The sequence below is a fragment of the Colias croceus genome, chromosome 12 (genome assembly GCF_905220415.1).
Source record: "Colias croceus chromosome 12, ilColCroc2.1".
Lineage (NCBI taxonomy): Eukaryota > Metazoa > Arthropoda > Insecta > Lepidoptera > Pieridae > Colias > Colias croceus.
This window is the reverse complement of record NC_059548.1, coordinates 8,990,980-9,008,336: the sequence shown is the minus strand read 5'-3', so window position 1 is coordinate 9,008,336 and position 17,357 is coordinate 8,990,980. Positions and strand designations below refer to the sequence as shown.

The 17,357-nt window shown below is 31.8% G+C and overlaps 2 protein-coding genes across 3 annotated transcripts in view; one reads left to right on the top strand and one right to left on the bottom strand.

Annotated features, from left to right (window-relative positions):
* Positions 1-17,357, bottom strand: part of LOC123696123 (calmodulin-A-like) — a 46,173-nt gene that overhangs the window by 12,139 nt on the left and 16,677 nt on the right. For both annotated transcript variants that reach the window (XM_045642151.1, XM_045642152.1), the window contains 2 exons: positions 4,538-4,619; positions 4,044-4,201 (listed from right to left, as the gene is read on the bottom strand). In XM_045642151.1, coding sequence (XP_045498107.1) covers positions 4,044-4,201; positions 4,538-4,619 — 240 coding nt within the window. The remainder of the gene's footprint in view (positions 1-4,043; positions 4,202-4,537; positions 4,620-17,357) is intronic.
* On the top strand, positions 7,116-16,210 carry LOC123696124 (troponin C-like). Its single transcript, XM_045642154.1, has 6 exons — positions 7,116-7,257; positions 7,341-7,371; positions 8,766-8,909; positions 13,129-13,245; positions 15,540-15,671; positions 16,114-16,210. The coding sequence occupies exons 1-6, from the start codon at positions 7,255-7,257 to the stop codon at positions 16,140-16,142; spliced, it is 456 nt and encodes a 151-aa protein (XP_045498110.1). The 5' UTR covers positions 7,116-7,254; the 3' UTR covers positions 16,143-16,210.

The window sequence follows — 17,357 nt, the reverse complement described above, 5'->3', positions numbered from 1 at the left end:
AAAAGGTTAGTTTTTGTACATGAGTTTGTTGATAAATTGCCAACAACGTCATTCAGAAGCATTGTTGGATGAGACAATTATTATTTATGCTAAATAAACTAAGTATCTGAACCAATTATTAAAAAGCGATACTCCCTGATTATGGGTAGTCACCATAATAAAATTGTAGCAACTCTCACTTTGTCAATATGGCATGTGTGTCAAAAAAATTGCGTCGCTTCGAATATTTAAGTTAATATTGTTGCTTATTTAATGAATATTTTCCGAATATAAAGAATGCATTGTATTGTGCAAAATTGCAGAAGTGTTTGGACACCAAATTCTGGCATAGAATTTCACAGGCAAGTGTATATTTACGTTATTTACAATATTCCTCAATACTCCTGCATTTACCTGTTTAGAATCATTTCAATGGCAAAAATTGTCTAATTTAGCATCATTTTAGTAAGCAGTCATGTTAAATTTGTTATTTCCCTAATACTTTATCATTTTTCAACAAGTTTTCAATAAACAGATTTAACAAGTAAGGTAACCATGATGACGAGTTTTATGGATAGCGAAGAGAATATATTGTAATAACAATATTATGATGAAAATTTAGAACACCATTTTAAAGATTGTTACTAGTAATGAAACAACACAATATGACATCGGTATTGCACTCACATGTAGTTATAAGATTGTTCGTTTTTACATTGAAATTTATACTTTTTTAACTTACCTCATATTTTTTTGTTTTACGTATTTCAGCTTTCCAAAAAGTAAAATAAAAAGAAATATATGTGCCCATCAAGGTTACTGAGGATTACGACCCAGAAAAAAATACCTTTTGAAAAATAAACTTTGTAAGGTTAGCTGAAATTTGTGCAAGGCTGCTATAAACAGTTTTTCTTTGATGATTCTGGCTTGAAATTGACCCGTCGAAGCAACGCGTTTAAAAAGAAGATCTGAGTAGCAAACAATTTGGTAAACAGCATCTGATGCAAAACACAACTTTCCTCTATTTACAAAGGATGTTAATGCTATATATCGGTTCATATCCAAGCTTTGTAGCCAAAAGTTATTTATAACTATCATTCTATACCAATTAAAATTGTATGTACCTACCTATAAAGTATGACCATAATATTATAATATAAATACTGTTAAAAATATATGTCGTTATTATTTATAGACCATGATTTTTAGTTTTTTCTATTTTGAAAAATCCTGAATTTACAAACCAGCGTGGTCACTCGACAGAAAGAGACAAATAACATGACTGACGTCATTGAATGTCATAGTTTCTTGTTTCAAGTTAATGGTCATAGTGCAATCTCCAGTGTATTAGAGGATATAAGCTTCTTGGTGGCACCCAATAAAATAGACAGAATAAAACAAAGTGTCGCCTCTATAGCGGTGAGTCAGTGACATCGCATAATCTATGACTGTCTAGCCGTCATTCGCGCGCCCCGCGCCGCCGCGCTTGGCGCACAGATTTTGTTCGTGGTGTCTGCTCCATATTAATATTATCTCAATGACTTTTGGCGGGAAAATAACAGATACATCAACAAAACACGAGGTGCTTGGAACGGATCAATAAATAATATTTAAACCAATATAAAATTAAATTTAGGTTATAACACATTGTTTGCTTAGAAATTTATACTAATATTATAAAGCTGAAGAGTTTGTTTGTTTGTTCAGGAACTATTTGTTGTACTTTTTATAGGTCAATGGACATATATTTTCACAGATACTATACGGGAATTAGATAATAATCAGTATACTGTGCGATGAGAAATCGATCGTTTATAGTCCTATCTTTATATGACTATAAAATATATAGGGTGTATTATTTAGACCAAGAAAGACGCAAACTGTTTATCTCTACTAAGAACCTATTATCCAATTATTATGAATTAAAAATAATGACATATTACCTGTGTTAACTCAGGGACAGATGTGCTGATGAAACAATATCTTGAGACTCCATAAATACTCGGTCTAATAAAAGCAGAGCCGTAAAATGGAGTGATTACAGAAACGTCAACATGTTCACACCTTGTCTAGAGACGTACTGGAGCGTGTCAACTATATTATAATATTTTATTCCGTGATTTTCTATAGAATCTCGATAAAAATAATCAGGGTTACTGAAAAATGGTGCGCAAAATGTTATTGTAATTTAATTGTTTCGTTTTACACTTATTGCAAACATTTGAAAATTATACCCAGATATTTAGTATGTATGTAGGTATCTATGTAGGTATAAACATTTTCTTTCGGTAACAAATCAAACAAAATTATAATTTGTACTATATTTTTATAACGAATAGATGATTTAGCGGACTATAAATATTTGGAGATTGGTAAATCATCGATTTATCGACCTCGTAGAATTGTTCTGTTTTTCGTTAATCTATTTAAAAAGTCTACACGGCTTGTCTCATTTGACGAAATACTTCAAAGGGCCTGCTTTTCCTCTAATACAACTGAATTTAATAAAAAAAAATATTTATTGACAAAACATTTTACTTTTTGTGATATATAAGTCTCTTACTCCCAAACTAGGTATAAACTTGCATGTCAGGAGTCTGCTATATTTGTATTATAGCTATCGCTATTATATCTTTAAACCTTTATATCTATTATCTGTTTAGTCTTTATAGGTTCCATTTGATTCCTCGTACCGAAATACTCAAAATCGGTCAAGTGCTTGTCGAACTAGCAACGGGGAAAAGTTCCAGTTTGGAGTTCGAAATCGCGTATCGCAGAAACTACCGATTTAAACACGGGAACTTTAGAGAGAACTTCTATTAATGTTGATATAATTTTCTTATATATTTTACTAGCTGCGCTTCGCGGTTTCACCCGCGTGGCTCCGCTCCGGTTGGCATACCTACCTACCTACCTATAGCTACCTATTATAGCCTTCCACGATAAATGGGCTATCTAGAACCGAGAGAATTTTTCAAATCGGACCAGTAGATTCTGAGATTAGTGCGTTAGTATAAACAAATAAACAAACAAATTCTTCAGCTTTATAATATTAGTATAGATAATACTTTACATCTCGCAGTATCGTAAAATGTATCGTTATCTATAAGGCTTTAAGGCATTTTTTCGTCACATTGTAACTAACGTTTTAAATTACCTATTATTAAACTGTGAGAGTGGTTGTTGTGCCTATATATATAGTATATGTATCGACATGACATAATGTCTAATACAAAAATTTCTTACACAGATAATTTTTTAAAATATTCAAGTAAAGATGTTTCCAGAAGCAATTACACTATGACCTCGAGTACAATTTTACGTTCAGGAATTTTTAAAGTCAACTAAAAATCGACTGATCTTAAATTTAGTCAGAAAATCGCTGCAAAATTTTCCTTGGCTCAAAGGGCTTCTTATAAGATTACTTTAACTGTGCCTGAAGGCTGTTTTTACGGCACATAGTAAAATAATGCTTCGAGCGGATTTTAAGATTGGATCATTATCTAGACGCTTATGTTCTGACACAATAATGATATTAAAATGTAGATAAGGAGATTGCCATAATAAAAATAAACGCGTAAAATATAGGGTATTTATTATAATTATTATTATCTACAATGTATCATACTTGCTTGATATTATATTCTATGTTGGGTATATTCTAATACTAAAATAGTATTTGAATTAAAAAATCATCGATGCATTATGGTTTTTAATAATTTACTGTAAGCTAATAAATTAAAAAATTATGTTATTATTAAGGAAGTATGATTTGCTCTATCTCTATGAATTTGATTGACATCATGCTTAAGAAGTTTTATGAACTACTAGCGGTCCGCCCCGGCTTCGCCCGTGGTACATATTTACATTTTCTCTACATAAGAACCATCCTCGTACTTCAACGAATCAAATCGGTTCCGCCGTTCTCGAGTTATGCGCTTTCCAACACATATTGCGATTCATTTTTATATTATAGATATGAACTATAATTAATCGTTTAAAATCATACTAACAACACAGACATTAACCATTCTTAGAAAAATAGATGTTTATTTACCACTTACCAAATTAATAGTAACAATAAGTTCATACTGCTGATGTTTGTGTCCCTTCTTCTTCTTTCCCTGGGGGGTTTTGACGGCCGCGGCCGCTGCCTGCTTTGGGGGTGCTGTCTTAACTGATCCCTTTTGAGCTGATGGCTTGACGGGGGTTTTCGGTCCACCTTTTGAGGGTAAATATATTGGATAAATATTAGGTTAAGGTCTTAGAATTAGCTTAAAAGCTTCGAGAATGTGTGTGAAAACATAAACTTGTTGTATGTATATCATTTTTTAAGAAGTAAATTTTTTATACATTAAAAATTTATTCAAAAATGAGCCGCACAGGTGATTTAGATTAACAAGTCTTAGCAAGAAACAGATTTAGATTAACAAGTCTTAGCAAGTCTACAGCAAGCCAAATATTTACAGATTCTAAAAATTATCGACTTTAAGTAATTACAAATTGGTTGGTTATTGTTTTAGTTAAGGTTTTAAGTTTCTAATTAAAAAAAACTGACCTTTTTGACACGGTGCCGACGATTTCTGTCCGGCGGAATTCTTCTGATTGACGTGACTGCCATCTGCTGGCTTGTTTCTGGCCTGGAAAAATAATATAAATCTAATTAATTATGCTATTTATACGCAATAAAACGACATAAATGAAAAGTTACCTTATACTAACGCAAATATAACAATCAGTAAAATTGTCAGTAATATTGTGTTGGGCACAAAATATTTGATGGGGTTTTCATTTCTTATTCTATTTATATACCGAGTTAAATAATAAAAAGCGCAGTATGAATGCAAATATTTACACTACCTACTTGAATAAAAATATGGGTTCAGACGTATTCTATCAAAGAAAGTTTATAAATTTAAGCTTTAAAATAAAGTGAAATATCTAAAATATTGAACTAACAAATGATATTAAAATCTCTGTAAAAAACATATAGAATATATTAAACTATACCAACCAACAATCTAATTTTATTCACCTTCTTCAAAATACCCACGAATTAACAATGCGAGAAATTTTCAACACTTCGCGGTTAAAACTATTTCCTACATTTGATTACTTTGGCTCATACGAGTCGTTAAATGTACAAATACATCGTTTACTCACTGGTTAAAAAGCAGTAAAGCCTCTAACACTTTGAAATCAGCTATAACATGCTGTAAAAATCGTACGACAGAAGTGACTTTGTTATGGCGTCCGTTTTATTTATTTTTTATTTCATGAAACGGTTTATTGTACTTGTTTTGCGGTTATGTTTTATGAGCATATGATTTTATGTTGAACTTTTATTATAAAATGAGGGAACGAATGTAAACCGTATTTTAATTAAAAATATGATGAGCGATGGTTCTTGTTATGTAGTAATGTGTATTTTATAACATCTTTTTATTCAATATAAAACCATAGCAGATAGAGTTCTGTTCTGTACTTTATCATAAAATTCTTTAAAAACCTTAGAGCTTATTAATACTCTACTTTAACAGCTCTACTTTCACACGCATACTTAAACAAGCTACTAACAGCAACTATTAACCGCTTAAACAAAACACCCCAACAAACAATGATTTTACGATTATAACTTCATAACTATGTCCCTATTAAATTTATACAACACACATTTACGTCGAAATCTGCGGGACTGTAACATCTAATCTCATAACAGCCAGCACTTAAGGCTGCGTTTCCATCAGAGATGTGCGAGGATTCTAAACGAGGTGTAAATTATATTTATTAGTTCTATAATTTTGAGCAATAAAGCTTCGCCACACATCCTCACACCACACATTTTTCTCGCACGGCTTTGGTGGAAACCCTCACACATTTTCACAGCACAGCTAAACATCCTCGCACGACATATTTCCCTTGCACATTATTGTTGGAAAACCAATCTGATTATACCTTGCAAACAATTTTTCGCACACATCCCTTACTTTTCCACAAGATCTGTACTGACCGAGGCGAGATAAATGAAGCGATACTATTGGTTCTTTACAAACACATCCCTCGCTGCGCATCCTCGCACATCGTTTGTGGAAACGCAGCTTTAAGCGCTAAACTTGTAAGTCGTTTAATTAATGCAAGCGGAGACGTGACATTCAGTCGGGGTTCATTTGATTCGCTCTGTCAGTGAGAAATGGGGATTATGATTGTTCTAGAAAGCTTGTAATATTTAAGTGATTTATGGTTTTTGGTATACCTTAACATTTGGTTGATATCTTTATTAACTATCCAGTCAATTAAGATACAAATAGTTGATAAGAAATGTCTTTAAAATTTTATAGTCATCAATATCAACCAATTTATTAATGACATTCGTAAAGTACCTAGTAAATCCTCTTTATTATTTTTTGTAAATTCGCTTATAAGTTATACTCTACTCATCTTCTGAATGAAATAACTTTTATATTGTAAGAAAATAATAAAACTCTCACTTGGTTATTGGCACTTATTGGAAAATCAAATCACACTTGCAAAAGTAAGTTATAATACTGCCGAAAGGAACTGGCAAGTCGTTTATTGATCTTAGGAAATGTTTAACCTGCTGACCTATCTGATTTTTAGCGCAAGACGTGAGCCGAGTTTGGAAGTAGTTATAAGGCTTTCCTTCTATAGCTACTTTTGGGTACCTATTCCTGGTAATAGGGTAGGATGTTTTGGTTCGATCCTAAACCGTCCTTTGAGTTAAAATTGGGGTGTGATAGGGCGAACGTAAGATAATTAAAACAAAAAATATTATGGACTCTACACTAAACCATTTAAATTTGTGCAAAAACTATTTTATTAGTTTTCTAGCAAACGCGTGAAAGAACGACTTAAACTTTTTATATAAAAGTTGAATTAAAAGGAATTGAAAAATTGTGGTTATTGTCTATTCTAAATTGTAATATATCAATCAAATACATGAATGGACTCTCGTAGTTTCAAGTTTGTATAGTTCATAATTATTGTGACATTATATTTTACTGCTATCATAAAATTTAATTGTCGCTAGGCCGTCTTTTCAAGCATATGTGTTGGGCTGGATTTAGATTTGGGGCAATAAAAGTAGACATTTATTGTGTACATTCCGTATTTCCAAACATTCTTCATAGGTTTCGATTTCTCGTAAGCAGTAAGCTGCTTCGTCCAGTTGGTGTCTGGGTGCGCGCGCAGTTTGACAGCCCGCGCTTTTTCCTGTCATACCTTATTTTTTTATAAGGATAACATTCGAAATTTAAAATGGTGCGATTTATTTTTTAGTTTTTTTTTTGTTAAATGCCAGTGATTTAAAGAGCTTGTGATTATAAGTTTATTTTATGTTACAGAACAATCAAATAGACGACGAACAAATAACTAGTAAGTCTTTCTTTATTTAACTTTTTTAATTGGGTTGAAAATACCTAAAGAGAGAAAAAATAAAAAAATATCTGCATGTGCATATCATTGAAATATCTCAAATAATTATTTTAATCAAATTGTTCACTTTAATTCTTTGGAAAACATAAAATTTCCCGCGCTTTCAAATAAAAATAAAAACAATACTGTGAAATGGAAATGTCGTATCATGGCAACTAAAAAAAAAATAACTTTAACCGAGGCAAATTGCTAGACCGCAGGGGTGGGAGCTATTAGCATATTATTTATGTACCAAGAGTCATTTCACGGGGCGCTTGCCAGCAGAAAACCTCAGTATTCCGTGCTATTGTTAATTTGCGGCATTTTGACATGGCTAAATATTTAATAATTTTTTATCAATTATCTTTTACAGCAATTAATTTAAAAATAATACTTTACAATATTTTTAAGTCGTAGTTTTTTTTCTTATAAATAAATTCAGTACCTATCAATATGAAATGGCATATATGTATTATGTATGTTGAATATTAAAAATTATTGAATAAATACAGATTCTGGAAAATGCTATCGAATAAAATTAATAAAACACAGAGAGCGAGCAACAGTTTCTAGGAATTACACAATATTTCCTACTAATTGTATCAATGACGGATTTAATACATTTCCGGTAACATGTTATTGTATATAGGTACTTACACATTTAATTTAGGTATATTGTAACTGTTTCGGTTCATATTAGAAACGTTATTGCATTTGCGATCAAATAAAATGAATAACAAAAATGTCTTAAAAAATAAACAAATACCTAAGTATCGTATTAAAAAAATTTATAATGAATGTGATTATGGAAATTTAGAAAAGGTAAAAAAAACCCGTATAGCTCTCGTTCTTGTGATATTTCCAGATTGCCTATGTCTTATTCTGAGTCTTCAGCTATCTACGTACCAAATTTCATTGTAATCGGTTCCGTAGTGTTTGTGTGAAAGAGTAACATACATCCATCCATCCATCCATCCTCACAAACTTTCGCATTTAGGAATAATATTAGTAGGATAAAAATAGCTTATTATAGGGAACATTTATATGAAAACAAGTGATAACTGCGTTAAAAACAACCGACTTCAAACTTGCACTTGCAACATTTACAAATACAGACAAAAATGCTCATAAAATAAAAACTACTGGGCCTATCCGAATAAAATTTTTATGGGACCAATTCGACACCATCCCGCATCGAACAAAAAAAGAATCACGTAAATCAGTTCAGAAACCTCGGAGTAATCGGTGTACATACATAAAAAAAAAACATACCGGCCGAATCGATAACCTCCTCCTTTTTTTGAAGTCGGTTAATAAAATGTTTTAATACGATCTAATTCCCCAAATAATTTCAGTGCTGCGACGTGCGTTCAGCATGTTCGACTCCAGTAAGCAAGGAAAGATCGAGAAGGAGAAAGTGCGGACGATCCTCAACACCATGGTACATAGCTTTGATGATAACGAGCTTGATCAGAGACTGGACAATGAGGATGTTGATGGTAAATATAGTTATGATTTTACTATTTAAATCCATGAAAAATAGTATACGTATATGATTGTTTTAGTGAAATTATCTTGAGGATAATTTAATCGTAATTGTTGTTGTTTTTTGTGTTGTGCTATAATATATTTGTGGTTAAGGTGATCAGACTTTTTTTTCAATAAATATGTCTAACAATATCTGTATTTTAAAGTATGTATCGTTAAAATTAAAGATAGTCAATTTCACCACTTTGTACATAATTTTGTAAGAATTTTGTATAGGTAATTAAAATATTTGATGACAATTTTTACGCATGGCACGATCTGATCCCATACTAAGCTTTCGCTTGTGTTATAGATTCATATTTGTGAGCATTTTCTGTATTTCAAAAATTTAAGTTCTTCTTACTGATGGATTTTTTCAGTCAAGACTTTAAAATTTTATTAATATCCACCGCGTATTGAACTATTGAATGAAAGCCCTCTCGTTTCGCTCACGCGCCAACGCCCGTATCAAGGAGCTTTTTTCATTTCTATGAATATATTTTCAAACGAATTAATAAATCGATGTCTTTTGAAGTAAAATAAATCAAAGATAACATTATCTATAAACATACAACATTGGCTTTCCTTCACAGAAAAGACTATGTCTATTAATACCAAAATAGAGATTCTTGCTTGCCAGGAAATTTTGCCGCAAGAAAAATATATGCAATTATTATAAGGAAGTCAATTTTTCATTAACAAAACATAAAATTGTAATAAGTACAAGGCTTGAAACAAAACAATATTATTATTTTTTCATTCGTAAAATTATATTTAATAATAAAATAAACTAAGTATATTAAGACTATCTATATAATACTGGCTTTTCCACGCGGTTTCACCCGCATTGCTCCGCTCCTGGTGGTCTTAGCGTGATGAAATATAGCCTTCCTCGATAAATGGGCTAACACCGAAAGAGTTTTCAATCGGTTCCCGAGATTAGCGCGTTCAAACAAACAAACTCTTCAGCTTTATAATATTAGTATAGGTATATTATGTATGTAAGAACGTAGTTTCAACTTCCTTAGTATCAATTCACGTATCCAATTCACGTATCCAGTGGCCAGTCTAATTTAATACATACACTTTTATTACAGAAGGTACTTTTAAAATCCAGTTTGCCGAGTTAAAAACTAATAATTTTCACCAACGTCGCAAAGTTGTCGTACCGTGGAATTTAATCTTGCCGCCATCTTGTAAAACATCAAAGCACCTTTGAACTAAAACTGTCTTCGATTGACGTCTCGTAAAAATCACACTTTAATATTGTAGCGATGAAACTATGATTGGAAGTAATGAGTTCACTGTGATTCGATTAATTATCCTTTATTAGAAAAGTATGCGAATGTTTATTTTGAACTGTATAATGGATTACTAGACTGCTAATATACTGTTTACAATATTAGATACCTACGTAGCAAGTTAGGTATAAAGGTCACAAAATTATGGAGTACAGAGATGTTTTAGTAATTTATCATTCAACAATTGGTAAACATTAAAATAAGTAGATACCTATGTATGTAAAATTACAACTAGTTCGTTGAAGAACTTTTATTTTTTCTCGAAACCGGGTCCTTTATAAGAGGATAAAATCCGATGTCATTATGGTCTGTTGAGTCTTAACTTTTTCTCAAATAAAAGATAGTCTAGCTAGATGGGTGAAATTATCCGTTCATGAGATAAAGTCTGTTAACTGGAAAGGCTTGTTAGAGACAAAATTTTACATATTATACCTACGTCTGTATTCTTATACTAGGTATCTAAAAAGATATTATATACCTACGCCAACCTTTCGTAAAAATATAGTACCCTAATACAATTAAAGAAGTACATTTCTAAACAGCAAATTATTTTATGGTATTTGACAATTTTTAAACAATGGATTTTTTTAAGCTATTGCATAGCTTCTATCGCGGGCCTTGAGCGCGGGGACCAAATGGAGAAATTCCGTAACGAAAAAACCTCACCGACGGGCTCGGAGGTGTGGCTTGAAGGCATGCTATGCAATAGCTTTACCGCGGCAGGCCCCAAGTGCCACGCGTCTTTTTTTTAATTTCAGGCTTGATCCGAAAAAAACCATAAAAATGAATTGTTATTTTGTAATTATTGAAGCGGAGCTAAATAACTGCAATAATTAAATATTGAAATTAATATTGTCTTCACGTATGAAAGTATAAAAATACTTTTAAAAGTAGCAAAGATATACGCTTGTTTCTTTTCCTTTTTTAACGGAATAGCCCTGGGGATAAATTTAAAGTGAGCATAGCTATAGTTAACTAGCTATAAATAATGTCTGCATTATAACTCTTTATTTTCAGAGCCCTCGTTTAAAAGTTTAAATAAATTTTAGGCATTTAATTAAACTTTTTAATTGATGCTTCAAATAATAGCCCACGGGAAACATTTTTCTGGTGGAAAAGGGTTATCACACGTGTGCAAATAACAACTAATTAAAAAAAATTCGGAACATATTTTTTTACCTTCTATTTACAAACCTCACGACTGTTTTTGAAATTTGTAAATAACGTTTCTATGTATAAAATTAAATGCTATTTGTTCTAATAAGGTAACAGTGTCGTTTCAACGACTTTAACTATGATTAGTTAAAAAATTAATTAATCACTAACTAAAAAAAAATTACTCTGACTGATAGATCTAAATCTAAACTATATAATATTATTATTAACTGCGACAACCTATGTATGTGCTTTTTGATTTAAATATATTAAAATTACTTTCAATGTATGCTTAAATAAATAAATAGCTCTTGTGTTTTGCAAACCACCATTTTTGGTCCTTTCGAAAGAATTCTTTACGAGAGTTATTCTTCAATTCAGGCTCAACCCGGATGAATCCGGTACAAGCTATTTTATATATTTACTGTATGCTTTATTTAATATCTCCGAGATATAACAATAGGAGTATATCTCTGCCACATTCAATCCTGCACAAAGTTTAACAAAACTTGCTCCACTTGTGACGAGTTCGTCCAAATAATACATAACTCTTTGTTTGTTAAGAATTTGTACCGGCATTGCGCAGTATGCAATTAATATTTGTTTATATTGTGATATCAGAAGTTAAGGAAATCCAGTTGTCCTAATAAGCTAACGTCAAAGATCCATTAAATCCGAAATTTTAAATTTACTGATTTAACCGTTAGAATTACCTACAGCATTTACTACCTCACTAATACATAGGAAAAAAAATGTTTTCTAAAGCGCGGCATATTAGGATAGTAAGTACGATGATCTAATATTTTTAGGGTTTATATTTAACTTTATAGTACAATATTAGTTAGTTTTCTTCTGTATATTATGTACATTTATCCTCAAATGACTATCCACGTCCTAAAATGCTGAAAAAGCAGGTCATCATTATACCAAATCGGTTATCAAGACCATATTCTAACATAGCATATATAATCCTTATTACTGTGTACTATTCAAGAGCATTTGTACAAATTAAGCTTCCAGATTCGTGCTCGGAGATTCCACAAAATTAAAGCTACCAGAGAATAATATCTCTTCCCGAAGTATTACGGGAATGCAAAGCAGTTTATAATTGTAATGTTTTGTTTGAAGCTGGGAATATTATGTAAGATTGTATTTGTAACGGGTGACGTCATAGTTTGTTTATTAGATGCAATTATTGTGGTCAAGGATCTAGTTAATTTTTTGATAAATATAATAATGTAATAAGAGTAGGTATATTATCTTAATATATATAAATCTCGTGTCACAATGTTTGTCCCCTCAGCCCCCGGAATCACAGACACAATAGAAAATCTATTGTGTCGCGGTCTCATTGGGCCGCTCGGTGGTCAATGGGTGGACTCCTAAACCACTTAACCGATTATAATAAAATTCGCACACCATATGCAGTTTGATCCAACTTGAAAGATAGGATAGTTTAAATCTCAAATTCTGTGGATTGAAGCAGCATACAGTATTGAACTTATTCGATTAAGCGGAAAAGTGACAGTCTTTTCACCGTTTGAGGAACCGCACAATCTATCAATACTATGACGTTTCGTGTGATACCTACTCACTGTCTACGTCGTAGATCCAAACTTCATCAATACTTAAACCACTTAAACAGATGAAAGACAAAAAAGCACTATTTCATTCATTTTCCATTTAAAGTATACCACAATCCATTTTATTTACCACAAATCTATTTTTATTCCAGGTTCAGGCAAGCTGAATTTCGATTCGTTTGTCCGAGTTGCGACACATTTCTTGGACGAGGACGACGAAGCCTTACAAAAGGAGCTTAAAGAGGCTTTCAGGCTGTATGACAAAGAGGGTCTGTTGCTTTTCATGGGAAATAACAATTACAATACTTTTGTAGAGAGCACTTATTATTATTAGAAGATTTTTTTTTAAGTTGAAATGGATTAAACCAAGACAACATTACCTAATCTTAGAAGTGAACTGCTAAGGCATTAAAGTCAAATGTATAAATTTACATATTTTGCTCAAATAAACAAACAAAATTTCAATACCAGATAATTTTTCATTAAATTAAACGTTCACTTCATGAACTTTACAATATAGTTATACGAAGGAAAAGATTTAAGATCAGCCAATATCTGGTTACTAAGAGAACTCTAAATTTATAACAAAGTACCACTTCCAAAAGAAAATATCGAACATTATTCTGGCTATTGAAAATTTAAACTTGATTTAAAGATATTACTCGGAGATAAATTATTGCCTGAAGTGGCTGGTTGAAATGAAAATGCTATTATATTTCATATTAAGCATCGCGTGGGAGCAGAATTATTAGTACTCTATTTAAAACTAGAAACAAATGTAAGAATTGTTCGAAACAATGTATTTCTTATTGAAAATTTTCTTTGACTAGTGGGAATTGTACAGAATTTTAATCAAGCTTTGCGGTCTTTAATGATCGCAGATTAATCGACACAGTTTTGCTGTTGGGAAAATAGCGCTTACTTTTATGAAAGAGTTGAAGTATTGTAGTGCCTGTTAATATCCCAAAGAAATAATTAAAAATCAGTGACACGAATCGATATTGGAAAAAACAATGAAACAAGTTCTTATTTACATTTTTTTATATAACTATTAAAAGCGTATTATGTTTGTAGGAGCCGCAAGAACAGCAAGCACTAATATTTTCGATGATTACTTACTTAATATCCAAAAAGATATGTTTTACCCAGCTCTACTGCAAATTCAGTTCCAAGCAATTTAAATCTACTATATAAAAATAAGTCGGGTTGTCCTTCCTGATGCTATAACTCCAGAATGCATGAACCGATTTCCACGGTTTCGCATTCGTTGGAAAGGTCTCGGGCTGCGTGAGGTTTATAACAAAGAAAAGGTGTCTCTGGTGGCGAAACGGAGTTCGCCCCGTTTGCTAGTTTTGTATAAAAATCTAACCAACTCTGAGTTAGCATTAAACCTCTTTTTATTGCATAAGGGCTCTGAATCTTTCGAGATAAAGCACTTAAACATTATAAATTTTAACTTTGATTCAGTAGCAACCAAAACTCAAGATCACAATCTCAAAAAGCTTCTAACCAATCGATACGATTTCGATATTGGAAATGCAATTTTATATTTAGGCATTACGCAACGCGCGAAAATCTAGTATTCTATTTCAGCACTAATGTGCCCTGCGAACATATTTATCGTGAATTCCATTACTGCACTTCCATTGTCAGCTCATCAATTCCGAGCACGTTTTATCGGCCATTATTAATTACAGCTAGCTAAATGAATTTTAAAAATAAAACAGCATTCGAGTTTAACGGTTTGTTCTGGAATTTCGATTTCAAATTTTAGGATTATTGGTTTGTTATCGATTTCATGATTCACATTTCAAGTAAGTACTATTTCTGCTTCTGTATTGTAAATCCTTTAGAAAAAGTGTGAAGTAAGATCACCTTTCATCCATTGTGTCACAATACAATACAGAATATGATAATGAGTGAAAATTTGAGTAAACATGTCTTTGAAGAACATAATAATAAGTATAGAAATTTTATTCACAGGTTCATTTCATTTTTATATTATTTGGATTAGTAAGAAAAGGACGGAAATACTATTAATATCTAGACTTTAGTAGTTTTGAATTTGTAAACAAACACTTTATAATATTAACGTAGATAATACACGTATCTCTTGAACAGATGGTAATAATTCCACCTCACAAAAGTGGAGCACCACAACGCAATAATCATTTAACTGTCAGAACTTATGCCCACTGATATGAAAAGTTAGTGCTAATGCCTGAAGTTACTGCCGTCACAATTATTAACTATAAATTACAAGTACAAACGACAATTTTGTTTTCTGAGAACTTCTGAATAATTTGACATAAGCTTACATAACCAAATATAACGTCATTTCCTCTGTCTGCTCTTTCTGTTTCATTATGTCCTTTTTTTATTAGGCATCAAGAAATTAGAGTACCTACACGATTCTGTACTCTAATTTTTTGTTAAGATCTAATGACCGCTAAATTTGACTCTGTTTTATTTCAATTAAATTCCTTACAAAATCAACGGGTGATAATATATTAAGTTGATATTTCGCACACGAATCACTAATCAAAAAATACACAATGTTCAGGTAACGGCTACATTCCCACATCGAGCCTCAGAGAGATCCTTGCTGCGTTAGATGATCAGCTCACACCAGACCAACTCAATGAGATGATCGCCGAGATTGATACAGATGCATCAGGCACTGTAGACTTTGATGGTATGTACGGAATGTTATTAGATAAAGGAAATATAAGATATGGCATATGAGTTTATTTTAGTAACATTTTATCTAATCCTGTAAATAAAGGATGTTCCAAATTTCGTGGTCTTTGGTATTGCAGGTCTTAAATGCATTTTATTATCTTCAATGGAAACTGACTCGTACTCATCTTTCCGCCATATTTTATATTGTTACAGTAGCATTTTCTATACTCCTGACTTGTCAGGGTATTTTTATATTTTTAATTGAATACTAATTACAAGTACACATTTTATAACTGTATTCGTTTTTGCACTGCTAAAGATTAATAGAGATATTTTCTGCAAATTAAATAATTTTACCTTACCTAGAATAAATGATTTTTATTTATTATAACTGAGTACGTACTCATTGAAATATATTTTAGTTGGCTACAGTAAGATTAAACTTTTCTTTTCAGAATTCATGGAGATGATGACTGGCGACTAGTCTTCAAACTGCAAAGAATAATAAAAATTGTCGACGGAGATTTTCTAATAAACTTTATTTATTAATTCGAAGAATCTTTCATTTAAATTCAAGAATATTTTCACTGTTGCTGCAATTTCTGTTCTAATTAAATGAAAAATTCATTGACAGACGCGAAGTCGTTTTCCAGAAATTTGAATGAGAACGTCAAAACTAACTAAACGGTTAACGAATAAACTCATGTGAAATAAAGTCACAAAAAATAGCACAAAACTTTCTTTTGTGCTATACACAAACACAGTACAGTGTGAAGTAAACTTTATTAAGTTCTTAATATAAGACGACTTTTTGAAACACATAATGTGTTTGAAGAAGTAAAAAATATCCTAGCCGAATTGACAATTTTTTTAAGACATTTTTTACCAGTAGATTATTTCTGAGATATTTTAACTCTCAATCATCATTCAGCCCATACAAAACCGGGGCGAGTGGCTAGTATTATAGATAGGGAGGCGAGGTAGCTAAATGGCGTAATTCAACGGCGTCGTCGAGACTTATCAAAATCGAAAGAGAAAATAATTTCGAAAAGAAAAGCTTCTATGGTAAAAACCATTTTAGCGGTGGGTTTGGCGGTACGGATTTTCAAAAATGTAAAAAAAAACAGTTACTTGGGCATTCTCGAGCGCGTCAGATATTCATACTACGTATGCCCCAAGTGCCTCTGATAACAACGGTATACTAATCTGCCGGTTTGCGTGGTGGGGCTAGGCATATAAATTCGTCAAAAATGCACAAAAAAAAAATTTACTCGAGCGCGTCAGATTTTCGGAAGGGGTGTTAATTAGGCCCCAAGAAAGCTCCCCTTAAAAAAACTGACGATTACGGCATGACGATAAGTTACGATGAATTTTTGAAAATGCAGAAAAAAAAAGTCCTTTTGAAATACTCGAGCGCGTCAGATTTTCATAGGGGAGGTTTATCTAGGTATCCTGAAAGCATATTTTCTTAATCTGATAAAAATGTTGGTGGGTTCTCTTAATCTGACCGAAAAAGGTTTGTGGGTTTCTTTTTTTTAATCATCGTTATTTCATATCAATTTTTCTTACCACCCTCAGTTTTCGAGATATACTCAAAAAACCAGGAGTTTGAGTTTTTATGATGCTTCAAGTAAAAAAAAATTAAACTTTGGACAAAAATGAAAAGAGACCTTTTTTTGTAAAATAAAATTACCTTTTT

Excerpts from the sequence above, each read along its gene's own strand:
- LOC123696124 (XM_045642154.1), top strand. Across the intron at positions 13,246-15,539 it reads CAGGCTGTATGACAAAGAGG|GTAACGGCTACATTCCCACA; the intron begins GTCTGTTGCTTT and ends CACAATGTTCAG. Across the intron at positions 15,672-16,113 it reads AGGCACTGTAGACTTTGATG|AATTCATGGAGATGATGACT; the intron begins GTATGTACGGAA and ends TTTTCTTTTCAG.